We start from the raw sequence: 14,978 nt of genomic DNA on the forward strand, positions 1-14,978 counted from the left end.
TAGCTTTAAGCAAAGTGTCTTAATAAGAGTCTTAATAGTCACATTTTTATTTGTTTGTTAAAAGTAATATTTCTTGCTAATTATATATTGAAATGTGTTTGCAGGGTTGGTTCAGTCCTGGGCAAATTTTTTGCCTTGATGAGTATTGCGCTCGTTATGGAGTTCGTAGCTGTTATCGTCATCTGTGCTACTTGCATGACTTATTGGATAGAGCAGAAAAATCTATTATGATTGACCCTACTCTAATACATTATAGTTTTGCTTTTTGTGCGTCACATGTTCATGGAAATAGGTCAGTAAGAAATGCTTTTCTTTAATACATTTTTGTAGTTTTACTTAAAAAAATAAGTTGTGATGAAATTTACAGCAATTTTACTATAAATTTTAATTAAAGTATATGTAAAAAAAATTTTATCTTGTGACTATTTAAATTTAATACCTAAAAATATGAGTAGTTTTTGCCTTTATTTATTTTAATTTAGATGAGAATAATTTAATGCTGTATGAAAAATAAAGGCTCTCATCTTTGAAAGTGATTTTTAAATTTCATGTATCGATTTTATATTTCAATTTTATATATAATTAAAAATAACATTTTAAGTATGAAATTTCCTTATTCATAAATTCAAAGGTTTACTTATAGTGTAACATTATTCTTTTTTACAAGTTTTTTGATGTAAAGATAATTTTTATAAAGATCATTCTAAGTATTTTATATCTGTCACAATTATTCAAACTTTTTATTCATTTGTAGATTTGGCTATTCTTACTAACAAAACTTGTGTTCTGTCTTAATTTGAGAGAAAGAAATCTGTCATATTTATTAAATATAATTTCATCAATAACACAAATTTAACAATGTTTTTAAAAAAATGTTCAATGTTTATGTTCATGCTTTGTTCCTAATGAAATTAACACGTGCTTTCTGAGGAATTTTAGTAAGTTGTTCATGCTATAAAATCTTTACTTGGGATAATTAATAAGGAATATTTCAAAGTTTATAGTGTTTATTTTTTTGGGTAAAATACTAATGCTAATTCCACACTTCACACACAAAAGTACTGCCCCACCTGGACAGGTTGCTACAGATGTGAGGTATGTCATAACTTTTCTGCACGTTAGTCCATTGTTGTCTGCCTTGCTTTTTTGTGCACTATATTTTATGCTTGGCTTTTTATCTATTTTTTTTAGAATTCCTTACCTGTTGATGTTTTACCCTAGTGTGCACGATAATTGCATGTATATTTTTAACTATAAATGGTTACAGAAGGAAAGTCATGTTTAGGGTATTGTGGGAAATCTAAATAATGGTATTGCCAGAATTATGTTTAAATTAGAGATGTACATTACTGCAGTTACCAATTATTCATTATTTAGACCAGCTAATGCAGATGGATATTTACTACTGAACAATGTTGGTTTATATTCAAAACTACTCACATCACCTAACCATGACCAAACCTAATCTCATTTTTTAGGCACTCTGCATTTTAATGACTGTAGTAAAAATGCCATGTAGTTTGGCTCCTGGTCAAATAGTTTATTCTAATTTCATGTAAAATTTTGTCCCTGGTCAGATAACATGGACAGCACCTTAGCTGATTCTCCTCTCTCCAAGCTTCTACACAACAACCAACCAACAAGAGGACTTTAATCCAATTTAATGCGCACTTTGTGGCATATACATGCCACTTGTTTTACCGACTGCCATGTTCAAACTCATGACTCCAATTTTTCATCAGCTGCGTGAACGACTTCTAAATCGACCATACCACTAAGTACTCCAAGCTACAATTGTTGCATAAGTGCTTGAAACTAATTTACTCCTGAAATTGAGAATCACTGATTTATACTTGAAAATTAAATTTATACTCTAAGTTTTAAGCAGAGTTACTTCAAACTTAAATTTTGTTATGGTATCCTTACCTAGTTAAGGGTTAAACTTATGAGAAAGCACTTTTTTTTTAATAAATTTGGTTTTGAAAGAATAGGAAATGTGATAAGGAATGTTAAAAATTAGTATTTTTTGTATGGAGGGCAAAAAAGCAAAATAAATTGGTAATATTTTTCCTTCAGTATATTTTATTTTTAAGTAAAAACAAAAATATTTTTTCCGTCATAATAATTCCATGTTATTATTTTCGTTCGAAATCTGATAAAATAATGTGCTTAATTAAAGTTTGGGAATTAAACTTATGTGAATACACACCATATTTAAAAAAAAAGAAAATTATCTTCCTTTTTCTTTGAAAAATTATCAACACCAATAATAATATGTTCCAAAATTATCATTGTTGATAATGCTCATACATTAGTTTTTTCATTTAACTGCTCAGTTTCTTTATATTGTATTCTTTTTTATTGTAGCTCCTTAATTGACTATATGTGCTCATAAAACAATTTTTCCATTATTCTGTAAAGTTCTAAGTACTTTTAAAGAGACAATTTATTTTTTAAAAAGTTTTAGTTGTACTGCACCTTTTTTTGGATACATCTCTGGTTTAAATATTAAAAGAAAAAAAAACTGCTTAGCCTATTAGAACCTTGATAATTTTGTAGTTCTTTAGATTTATACTTTGTTAGTATTTCTTTTTATTTGTTAGTATAGTAAAGCTAACATGTTAAATAAATTTTAGTAACTACTTTGATTGCAAGATTGTTTTTAGAAATCTAAATTTATTTAGAAGCTGATGCCATGCTTTAGTTAAACCTAAAACATTTATGTTAGCTTTAGAATCATCCTCAAAAATTATTTTTCTTTCTTACACAATCCATTTTTGTGATTTAGAAATCTTTGATAGAACAATAATGGACAGTATTTTGGCATTAAATTTATGATTTTTTTTTTAAATTTTATATTTAATTGTTTTGATCAGCATTTTGTAAATAAGAAACATTTTAAACTTATTGAATTGCAGAAAATTCTTGCAACTTCTTTTTTATCAGCTCCACTTCTTTAAAATCTTTTACATTTTTAGGCACTTTTATTTTATAAGTATCTCTTTTTCCTTAATAGAGTAGTTTAGAATGTAGAAATAGTATGCTTGCTTAGAAAACTTAAACTTGTATGCAATTTATATTGCTGCTTTTTTTAAACTTTTGGTTTTATTGTTAGTTTTTCCCAGAAAAAAAATCAAAATTTATATGATTTATTTAATATTAAAGTATAAATTGCCATTAACTTGGTTTAGTTTTCTAAATATTTTACTCTGCATTATTGAGATTAAGTTTTACAACATTTGATTTTCATATATAATATGTTTTCTTTGCAAAATGCAGCTAGGATTGGGGAATAAAATTATTTTTTAACATGGAATAAAATTTGGAATTTTTAAAAAATCTTATTTCTAAAAGCGGATTTAGTAACTAACAATTAATTTTAATTGTTCTGACAATTTGTGGAATGTGTTGATGTAAATAATTTAAATTATGGAATGAAAAGCAAAAGATGTTGCATGTTTAAAGCATCCACTTTTTAATCATCATTAAACTGATATAACATGTTGCTTATTATTATTATTATTAACATGTTGATTCTGTATTTATTTTATGATTGCAGATTTATTTCTTCTGACCAACTGTGATATAACATTGCACCACTTTTTCCCATCCTCTTTTTTTATCAGCTGAATCACATACCAAGTTTTATTGCACACACTTTTAAGTTTACACACTATCAATGTTTTCCAGCCAGTTTTTATTTCTTTTTATTGTGTTTTAACCATTTATGTCAAGCCATTTTAAAAATTATTATATGGATGGTTAACCATGTAAAGCTCAACACAGATGGCATTAGTTGCCAAAAAAAAAAAAAAACTTCAATTTTGATTTATTTTTACATCAAAGCCTAGAATTTAGGAAATCATACCATTTTCGAATAAGGAATTTTTTTTTTTTTTTTTTGTATGATTTTCTTTATCAGCAATACTTTTTCAGAGTTTAAAATGGAGTAAAGAACAAATTAATGAGCTAAAAATAATTCTTTATTAAACAAGTAGGTGATAAAACAAAAGAATATGAATTTTAGTTTTATTAATTTATGTGTTGTAATATTTTGAGTTCAATTCCCTAAAATCATTTGTGACCTGATGAAATCTATAAAACTTAGAAAAATCTTATGAGTGATACTTGTAAAGGTCAAAATTGTCACTCTTTCTGTAATTTATGTAAAATTATTTTTTTCCCTTGGTGTAGGTATTACAGCACAAATGATTAATTAAATACTTGGTAACAGATGATTAATTAAATTTTACTAAGAAAAAAGCAATTTTTATGATAAGGAAAATTTATTCAAGAATTTTAACGTAGATCAGTCTGGAATTACCGAGCAATCAGTTAACCATCCATGTTATTCCAAAGCTGAAATATTTATTTTTCCTTTAAAAATTCCTGGCCTAAAGTTTTGAAAAAAGATTTATTTGTTCCTTTCCTGAATCTATGTGAATATTTTTTTTTTGTGTTCAGAGCTTCAAAAACGAATATGGTAGATAAAATATACCAATTTAATAGTACTTTTGTGTGAATAAAAATATTGAAAGTGATAAGTGTTCTAGGATTCTACAATCAAATTTTCTCTTCTTTTTTTATTACACTATAACTTAAATGAAATGTATTGCTTTAAAAAATTTTATTCTTTTATCCTGGGTTTTGTTCATTAAAATTATTAACTTAAATGTTTGTGAAAATTTCAGCCATTTAAATATTTATGTTGTGTGTTTTAGATATAGGTATTGAACAGCCCCATTTTATGTGTAACCTAATTTTGAATTTTTCTAAAAATCATTTTTTGTTTTAATTTAATTTTCTGTACACAGTTTCTTTCATATTCTTTGTTCAAATACTTTTGAATGACAATCATGGTAAAAAATGAAAACTGTTTGGAAATCAACTTCTGATTTTTTTGTTGTAAAAATAATCCTTCAGTAACTATATATGTATATATGCTATCATCAAACTAGTTTGTTTGCTATGAAGTATTGTGGATAAACCTTTTTTTACTTTTGAAACATATGAATTATTTTAAAAACTGGACAGAGACTTGTTGTATTTAGCACATGAATTTTTTTTTAATCCTTAAAAGACAGTAAAATTTTCAGTTTCAAAATGTTGATTATGTTATTAAATGTTCTGAAAAAATATATCCTTCTGTGTGTAATCTGTTAAAATAAAGTAAGTTATTCTTCACATATTTCTAGAATCGATTAAAAAGAGACTCTAGAAAAGACTAGAAGGGACTCTCTATTCTTAATTTTTCTTTTTGTTTTCTACTCGTTTGTAATGTAAACTGCTGTTTGTAGAAAATGCAACACCATGAAGGAATCATCAGAATCAAATGAAATTCGCAGCAAATGTCAATTATAGGATATTATGCAAATTAATAAAGTTTCAGAGCCATCGCGCGTGCGTGGCGTGCGCAGCACCCTCTGAATTGATGCTGAAAGCGTATAAATAAAGTGCTGTAGCGGGACGTTGAAAATAGTCTATGATTATTTGTTAGTGGCAAACGTTTAGTGAGACCTGAGTATGCCTCCACGACGGAAGAATAAGAAATTCAAGCAACTTACGGAGTTTGAACGAGGGAGGATAATCGGCCTTCGAGAAGGAGGATTTTCCTATCGCGCAATAGCAGCTCGTATGCAGCGGAACAGTTCCACAGTGATGCGAGTTTGGAAGCAGTGGACCGACGAGCACCGAACAACTCGAAAAACAGGCACTGGACGACAGAAGGTGACGTCAGAGCGCGATGATCGACACCTGCTCCGCATGGCGGTGAATGATCGCACAGCTTCCTCCAGGCAGCTGGCAGCACATTGGTCTACTGCTACAGGTGTACAATTGTCGGCTTCGTCAATTCGTCGTCGCCTGCTGCGCCGTGGATTGCGTGCAAGGGTGCCATTATACAGGATTCCCCTCACGGCGGATCATCGACGGCTGCGTCGGCAGTGGGCTCTTGAGCACAGAGACTGGCGAGCTGATTGGCACCAAGTTGTCTTTTCAGATGAATCACGCTTCAATTTGTGGACCCATGATGGCCGTGTTCGTGTTAGACGTTATGCCGGTCAACGCTGCCTTCCTGAGTGTATTATTGAACGACATAGTGGTCGAACACCCGGAGTTATGGTCTGGGGTGCGATTTCGTATCATGGACGATCCAATTTGATACGAATTGAGGGTAATCTCAATAGCAACAGATACGTCCGTGAAGTGCTACAGCCCGAAGTCGTTCCTTTCCTTCAAGGCATCCCTGGAGCTATCTTTCAGCAGGATAATGCACGCCCACATGTTGCGCGGACTGTTAGAGACTTCTGTTCAGCACAACGCATGCAACTTCTTCCTTGGCCTGCTTATTCGCCGGATATGTCGCCTATTGAGCACGTGTGGGATATGGTTGGTCGGCGTCTCACTCGTGATCCGCGTCCTGCAGTTTCCAAAGACGAACTTTGGTTGCGCATACAAGCGATATGGAATTCTCTTCCTCAAGCAGATATTCAACATCTGTTTGACTCCATGCCACGTCGTATAGCAGCACTTATTGCAGCGCGTGGTGGCTGCACCAAATACTGATTTCGGACGCTTAATTTGTTTCTTTTGTTTTGAAAATTTCATCATTTATTTGTATCAGTACAAGTCGTTTCTGCATTAAATTTCATTTGATTCTGATGATTCTTTCATGGTGTTGCATTTTCTACAAACAGCAGTTTAATTTGTAAGATTGCCAAGCACTGAAACATAACCAGAAAGAATGTTAAAGACATCAACCTAAAATTGTAGAAATCTTTTTTTTTTCATTCATATTTTTTTAAAAAAATATTAAATTAATAAATTTACTGTTCATATTACAACCTACCAATTGTTTTAAGATTAATATTGTGTATTTAAATTACAAAGTACTTTGATAAAAAGACATCCATTTATTCCTTAAAACTTTAAGAGAAATGAAATTACTCTGTAGAAATGTATTGGATTCTAAGGGACAAACCCTTTTGTTTTTAACTCCATTTATTGAAATATTTGATATTATTCAAAATTTTCCTTAAAGGTTTCTTTCATATTATTGTTATGTATGACTTAGAACTATCATTTTCTGATTAATGTTATTGTAGTAAAAATATATTTATCAGTAGCTAATACTTGATATGGTGCACTGTTGTATCACAGTTGTTCATCTATTGTTAATCTTAATTATGCATAATTTAAATTTCTTAAAATATTAATGTTAAAAATTACAGCTGGAAAAAGTTTTCTTGTATATTTAATGATTACATTTATTAGAAATGATTAGTTATTTTCTTAATCTTATGATAATTTTTACTTTCAAGTGAACTTAAGTGATATTATATTTGCTTGATATTAAAGCATGGATCTTTTAGTATTTAAAAAATTGAAACATCATATTGGTTTATTAGCATGGTAGCATCTAAAAAGTTGTTGAAGATCCTGCTGTATTTTTTTTAAATTTTATTTTAACCACTTTTGTAAAAAAATTTTTTTTAATTCTATGATACATAAATGAATGTTAATTTAGTCTAAAGTGAATTTTTTTTTGCACAAATACAAAATTATTCAAAAGCTAATTAAAGTTATTTCATAGATTATATTTAGCTAAAAACAAATAATGAACTGAAATATCTACAACTTCCACAATATTTTTTTCAACAATAATGGCTTTTTAAAGAGCCTGAGATTTTTGTAAAATAAAGTGTTTTAGTTGTATAAGTTAGTAGTAGAAAACAATTAAGGTGTAACTTACAGTTAGGCGAATTTTTTACAAACGCTTTAGCTAAGTTTCATTGAAGATTGGTTCAACTAATTAAACTTCTTTTTACCACTAAGTTTTATTGTGCTTATTTACTAAATATTGAAAACTGATTTCGAAATAGGTTTTAAAAATAAAAAAATCATCTCAAGAAACATAAATAGTTAACATTCATATTAGTATAATTTTAAATTTAATTTAAAATTTGCATTATCATTCAATACTTTGCATATAAAGATGAAAAGTTTCTTATTATAAAAGTTAATTTTTCTACCTATGCATTACATTTGGATGGTTTGTTCAGAGTCTAAAATAATGTAAACACATACCTAAATTATTTTAAAAAGCTTAAATTGTATGAAACAGTGTGACATGAATGTACAAATTACATATTAAAAAAGATCTGAAACATTTTTTTTATTCGAACTGTGTTCTTGTTTTAAACATTTCTCTAATAATCAAATGTTTTGTGTACATCATATACTTTATATAAATAATGCTTGATAAAAATGTATAAGAAATAATATTTTTTTAAATTAATTTTTTAATTTGAAATTCAAGAAGCAAGTTAAAGCCATTTTTAAATAAACTCCATAGCTTATTATAAAGATTGTATCAATCTTAAGAACAAATTTATGCATATTATAAATATAATTTAGTATACTAATTTTATTATAATATTATATGTGCTTTACTGAAATAATATTCTAAAAAAGTAAAAGTTGTTTTCTACCTAAGGCCAGACGGCATTGGAACTGTGACTGTTGAAGAAAAAGATATTTTTGCCGAAATTAAGGAACGATTAAGAATACTTCTCGAAAACCAAATTACTCATTTTAGGTAATTATAATTCTCTTTTGTTTATAATGTAGTCAAAATCAGCTTATTATTTAAAATCCACTCGCAAATTTGTTTTCTTAAGTTTTGATTATCCTCTTAGAAATTGTCTCTAATGTACCCCAGTTCACTTTCTTTCTTTCTTTTTGCATTTAGTTAATAGCAAACTTTTATCAGTTTACCTGAAACAGAATATTGTTTACATTTGGCACTGTATGACCGATTTTTGAAGCTCTACTCTAAACTCAGCTTTTTTTTAAAAAAAAAAAATTGTTTAAATCTTTTTATTTCATAGCTTAGCGTGCGTAATTAAATGTTAAGGTTTTAATTTCTGTCTGTAACTGTCATTTTAACATTGCTTTAATTTTTCTTTCAATGTGACTTGAAATAAACTATCTTTTTTTTTCTTTCATTTTTTAGTTTAGGGTGATGAATATTCACCATTTCAGGACATTACCATTTTGTTATTTCATTTTTAAGAGTTCTTTGATATCATTTTGCTTACTTAAAGTTATTTGAATAATTAATAACATTGTTATTCAATAATTTGCAGTTTTTAAGTATTTTTCTCAATTAACATTTAAAGGATTGCTCCTAAACTATATATGCTATTTAAGCGATTGAGGAGCTTGGTACTATAATAAAGTAAATCTCTTTTTTTATTTATTTTATTACTGTGAACAATGTAGTTGCTCCAATCAGTGTAAAAACTAACCATAAATGTAAAATTAATCATCTACTGTATGATAAATATTGTGTTGAATAACTATGTAAGGCTATAGATTTTGAAAGGAAATTTTTTTTTCTGCATTTAGCTCTCCCTAACAATTTGTGCAACTAAACCTACCTTGTTACATTTCACCATACCTTCTGTTATATATGAGATAGGCTTGTTGATCTTCTAATAGAGTGCTTTGCGAAAAATATTGGTTTTCATTATTTGCCTTGTTGATTTATTTTCTGAAGCTGATAAAAAAAAATTTCTTAGTAACATTTCAAAGCATCTTCCAATGGTTTCACAGAGTTTCAATTATGTTGTAAATAGGACTGGGCGATATCAGAAATTTTATATAGTGATGCATCGTCAGTTTTGCATCGCGATATAGTATTTTTGAAATTCATTTACTTGTAAGGCGCAGAAAGTCGGATTTCTATCAAAACTTCTTACTCAGATTGATTTAATCAATTTATGAATTTGATGTATATGTTTTGTTTAAGAAAGATATTAATGGTATATTTTCTAAAAACGATTGCACAAATAACGAAAGATTTCTTAGTTTTAAAATAAATAATAAAAAAATAAATAAAATTGAAATTTATCAATATATTTACCTAACAATATAGAAAGAAAATTTAAAAAATAAGTTCGTTAAAAATTATTTGTATGCTTAAAATGAAGTGCTAAATAAATTAAACAAAACAAAACAAAAAAACACTTTTAAAACAACACTATTTTTTATCATTATTATTTCACATAAGTAATAAAGTTAAATTGAATAATTACGGAATTCTGAATGAAAAAAACAAAGTAAGGTTTAATTTCTTAAAAATAAAAACAAAAGAATTATGATATTCGATAATATATTCAACTGACAATATTGAAAGAAAATTAAAAAACACAATTATACTCTTTAATAAAACAAAGTGCTAAATGATTTTAAAAAAAGAAGTGACAATCGCAAACATTACTAATTTTTTTGAATAAACAAAGTTGATTGACTTATGTTCAAAGAAATTTTTGTTTCAAAATAAAATTTTACCTAATTAATTAAGAAACGCTTCTTTATATTCTTTTCAATAATAGATTACGTTCAGAACAAGGTAATGACGGCGATCGCAAAGTCAGTCCCACTGAAAATAATCTACAAGAAACGATATCAAGTCGCGACAAAGAAGAAGAAAAAACTAAGTGATGCGGAAACGAACATGTGAGATCACGATATATGTTCTCAAAACTGATTCTGATTCTACCGCTCACCCTTCAATGCCGTTTCAATATAACGATACGTGCATCGTCTTTCCCAGTGCGAGTTGGCATCGGAACGTGAGACATCCTTGCGTGTCTTTTATCGCTATATCGTTCGTCTTCTTTACTCGACGGCTTAAATCAGGTTTCTGATGCATCGCCTGGAACGAAAGTCGCTGTATCGGCCTGCCGATACAGGCGTTAAATCGATGTCTCAGTATATTGATTTATAGCCCAGTCCTAGTTGTAAATATAGATATGTACCATTCATTTGTCTTTTCAATCAAAATGTATTTTGCTGTATAACATATGTTTTTCTATCTTTTGGCCAATTAACTTTTTTCTCTCCCCTGTTTAGGTATTGCTTCCCCTTTGGTCGACCAGAAGGTGCACTTAAAGCTGCACTTTCTTTGTTGGAGAGAGTATGAAAAATTTTGTTTATTCTTAGCTAGTATTTTTCACTCACTTTGAAATGTATATATTACTTCTATATACGTATTTCTAGGGAAATACATATATTGAAAATGAAGGCTAAAAGCTACTTATTTGTTGCTTTATAAAATAGATTTCACTTTTTTTCTTATCAAAAAATAGAATGTTTTGCTTATAAAAATAGAATGTCAAAAACTTCACTGTGTAGATTTGCTTCTTTTTTCTCTTCACTGGCTCAGTAGCCTAGGGTGGGCCCTGATCTTCTTCAGGCATCTCTTTTGAGGACTGTTTTCCTGATTTTTGTCTTAAAAGTGTTACACAATTAATACATCTCACCGGGAGTCTGCCTTAAATTAGAGCCTGCCCTTATAGATTTTATAAAGTTATAGATTAAATCTTCTTTTTTATGAATTGTTTGTGTGGACCCTGCCTAGTATACAGCGTAAAATCTCTAAAGCACCCTTATCACATAAAATCAGAGGCTCAAGTTCCTAATAAATTTGTTAGCAAATTAGCAGTTTATTATTTTATTAAATTTGAGAAAGTTAGATTTTAAAAGCTCTTCAAGCCATAGAACATCTGTTTACAGTAGAAATTTGGGCCCATATCCAAGAGGTCGTGGGTTCGATCCTCGCCGGCCGAAGACTCCCCGTGTAGTAAATGGTGACTGATGCACGTTAAATCTGTCGAGTCTCAAAGTCCTCCATGTTCCCACAACAAATAAATACCTCTGGGGGTACTGATCCAGGAGTTTCCTTGTCTTCTGGATTGGTTCAAAATTACAAGGCTACGGAGTTGAACGTAAGTAGTCGTAAACCCATGAAATTGGGTCGGCTGTTCAACGACGGTTATAAAATAAAAATAAAATAAAATATATATTTCTGGAGAGAGATTACTCTTTATTATATAATTTCTTTCTCTAATGTTTTGCGAAAAAAAGGAGATAAAACAAATGCTAAAAACCAACACTAAATTACGTGTAGCTCTTTGTGATGATATTAAGTAACTATAATTCTATGTGTTACTGGCAAAGTTTGAAACCTGATATTCTATAAAATGTCCAGGCCTTGTCTGCAGTGCCTAAAACTAAATGGCAATGTATGAAACGATTCATACTTTACACATTTCCAATGCATTATATAGAATACCAAATGAGAAACCGGCAAAGTATGAAATAAATTTCTGATTTGAATTAAACTTTCTGCTCTAGATCTGGAGATGTAATTCACATTAACCCTTGAACACAGTGACGTTCTCATTGTGCCAATTGACAAAGCTGTGTTGACCAATCAGATTTAAAAAATTAGTTATGTGTGAACCTTACTCTTTAAATAACGTTAACATTTAACGTTAAAAGTAATTACCAGAAAACTACTGGTTTTTATTGTCCACTCACTACACTACTACTTTTAAGAAGAAGCGTACTTCATTACAATCTACAAAAAATGTAGCGCCTATGGTAATGACTACTACTACTTCCGACCACTGAATATACTTCACAAAAAATTTTTAAAAAAAATTAAACTTCTATCGATGATAGATTCATTGTTTATATGTACAAATAAAATCCAATTCTAGGTTTTAATGAAAGACGTGATGACTCCAGCTCCTCCAGAAGAAGTCAGATCAGTTATTAAAAAATGTTTAGAAAATGCAGCACTCGTAAACTACACTAGAATATCAGAACAAGCCAAAATTGAAGGTAAATTATTTGCAAATTTGGGACAGTACTATCTATTTAAGTATAAACAAAAAAAAATATTATTTTTAAATAAGTGTCTTAAATTAAAAGTATATTGTCTGTTTTATATTCCTTCTTTTAAAATAGGTTTACTAAATATAAATATCATGTCTTTTTTTTTTTTTTTTTTTTAACTTCTGTTTACTGTTTATTATGAATAATCTTAAACAGATAAATTATTGTATATCCTGGGGTATAAGTCAACCTAATTTTCGATTACAATATATTGATTATTCTGGTATGTCAGGTGTATGTCAACCGCTGTCTGAACGAAATATGAAAATTTCTGAAATTAGAAAATAAATGAACTTATTAAATCTCTCTGAATATGATACATTTTCCCTCAAATAAAGATGTTGTGAGAGACCATCTCCAAAATATAAATTTAATTGTTATTGTGACAACTTTTGATAAGTGTGGAATTTCGAATTTTTGGATGGGGTTTAAAATTATTTTTTGTGGGACTCAGCAGATGAAGTTGAAGTAAAATCCTTTTCAAAATTGAGACCCGAATAAAGACGCTGATAATGTTACTGAATCTGACATAGATGATGATCTGAAATCTTTAAATTTGTAGCTTTATGTTATGTCTTAAAAGTTTTCATTGTGTTATATTTTTTGAAATACTATTAAATAAATTAACTTTCTTTAATATTAATTTTTCAGAACGTATTTTAAGGAATTGTAAAAAAAACCTTTTTCTGTAAAGAAAGTAAGAGAGAAAATGCAAAATTAATTTTACATAACAGGGGTGGCCAAGATCCTTGATAGTCGAGCCATTTTTCAAAATTTGAAATTTTTCGCGAGCCTTAATAAAATACGTATTTAAAAGGTAATTAAAAATTTTTGTTTTACAGAAATTATATCTATTGAAAATATATAAATAAAAGTATGAAATATGTGTATTGAATTTAAATATTAAACACATTTATTTTACTTCTCTTAATAATTCTTTAAAATTTGGTGAATAATTTGTGACAACACTTCTCAGTAATTTCTTGAGATATTACTGATCGGTGTTTGGATTTCACGAATTTTAAAGTGAAATAAATTGATTCACTTAAGTGCGTTGTTCCAAATCTTGAAATAATTCGACAAGCAGCCTTTTTTAATTCAGGATACTTCGATTCTGGTACAAATTTCCAAAATTCAGTAATCGATGTCGACTTATATTTTAATTGTAGAGCTTGATCTTTGTGCATCTCTATTAATTCTAATTCTCCAGATGCTTTTTGGTTCCTAATTATATTGGAAATGGAAAACTTACCTTGAATTATGGTAATTTCGAATAGATTCCGAAAAAAATCATGATGATTTAAAATATTTCAAGTCTTGAAATCTATTTTGGAATTCTGTCAATATTCCTTCTAGCTTACTTTTTCTTAGAAAAAAGGGAATAAATTATTGGTAGATCGTGTTAATCGGTCTGGAGTTGGACGATTACGCCACTATTTATGTTCGTTCGCGTAAATTTCGATGTGTCATATCATTCTTATCTTGGGCGGAAATGAAATTAGTTCCAATGTTCCACTTAATCTTTCATATTTGTTGTCAGTAATTTAAAAAACATTTTGAAACCCATGCGGAATGATAATAATTTGTTGAAATATAATAGCGCAAAAATGAAAAGGGAACTCTGGTTCATTTATTGAGAGCCACAAATAATCCTTCAAAGAGCTGCAGTTTGGCCAACCCTGTTATATAACATAGTAAAAATAGTTTTTGAAAGGAGTAAATTGATACAGAGTTATTTATATCTGTCTTATTGTTTATAATACAGACTTATGCCCCAGGACATACGATAGTAATAAATAGTTCTTTTCATTGAAATATTTAAAAAAAAAAAAAGAGTTTTGATAGTTGTTTTAATTATTGAATTTAGAAATAGTAGCGTGTGCATTATATGTTTGCATATCAAAAAAGGCCGAAAACGTGTTTATGCATGTATCAGGTCTACTTTGAATTCATCGAGATAGGGTTTAGATATCATAAAGCTAATGGATTGTTCACTTTTCAGCAGTGCTGATGCTAATTTTTTTTAAATTTTATTTTACTTTTATGAGTTTTTTGGTAATAAATACTGACGTTTGGTAAAATGTTTCACAAGTATTTTTCTTAAAGCAAAATATGCAAATTTTGTTAAAAAAATATTGCTGACATATATATCTAACAATTATGTTAATTTTTGAAGCTAATTTAGCCAGTGATGATATTCAAAGAAAACTTTTTTAGAATTAAATTAACCT

The 14,978-nt window shown here is 28.7% G+C and overlaps 1 protein-coding gene across 6 annotated transcripts in view; it reads left to right on the forward strand.

Moving 5' to 3' along the window:
* Cadps (calcium-dependent secretion activator 1) overlaps nt 1-14,978 on the forward strand; it is an 82,467-nt gene that overhangs the window by 34,746 nt on the left and 32,743 nt on the right. For 3 of the 6 annotated variants that reach the window (XM_016054090.4, XM_043046049.3, XM_087151893.1), the window contains 5 exons: nt 105-292; nt 1,060-1,095; nt 8,495-8,596; nt 10,918-10,981; nt 12,570-12,693. In XM_016054090.4, the coding sequence (XP_015909576.2) occupies nt 105-292; nt 1,060-1,095; nt 8,495-8,596; nt 10,918-10,981; nt 12,570-12,693 (514 nt within the window). The remainder of the gene's footprint in view (nt 1-104; nt 293-1,059; nt 1,096-8,494; nt 8,597-10,917; nt 10,982-12,569; nt 12,694-14,978) is intronic. The other 3 variants (XM_043046047.3, XM_016054095.4, XM_087151894.1) reach the window with 1 other exon arrangement.

This window comes from Parasteatoda tepidariorum, chromosome 9, assembly GCF_982258835.1.
Source record: "Parasteatoda tepidariorum strain Cologne lab strain chromosome 9, Ptep-v5.0, whole genome shotgun sequence".
In the NCBI taxonomy this organism is placed as follows: Eukaryota; Metazoa; Arthropoda; class Arachnida; order Araneae; family Theridiidae; genus Parasteatoda; species Parasteatoda tepidariorum.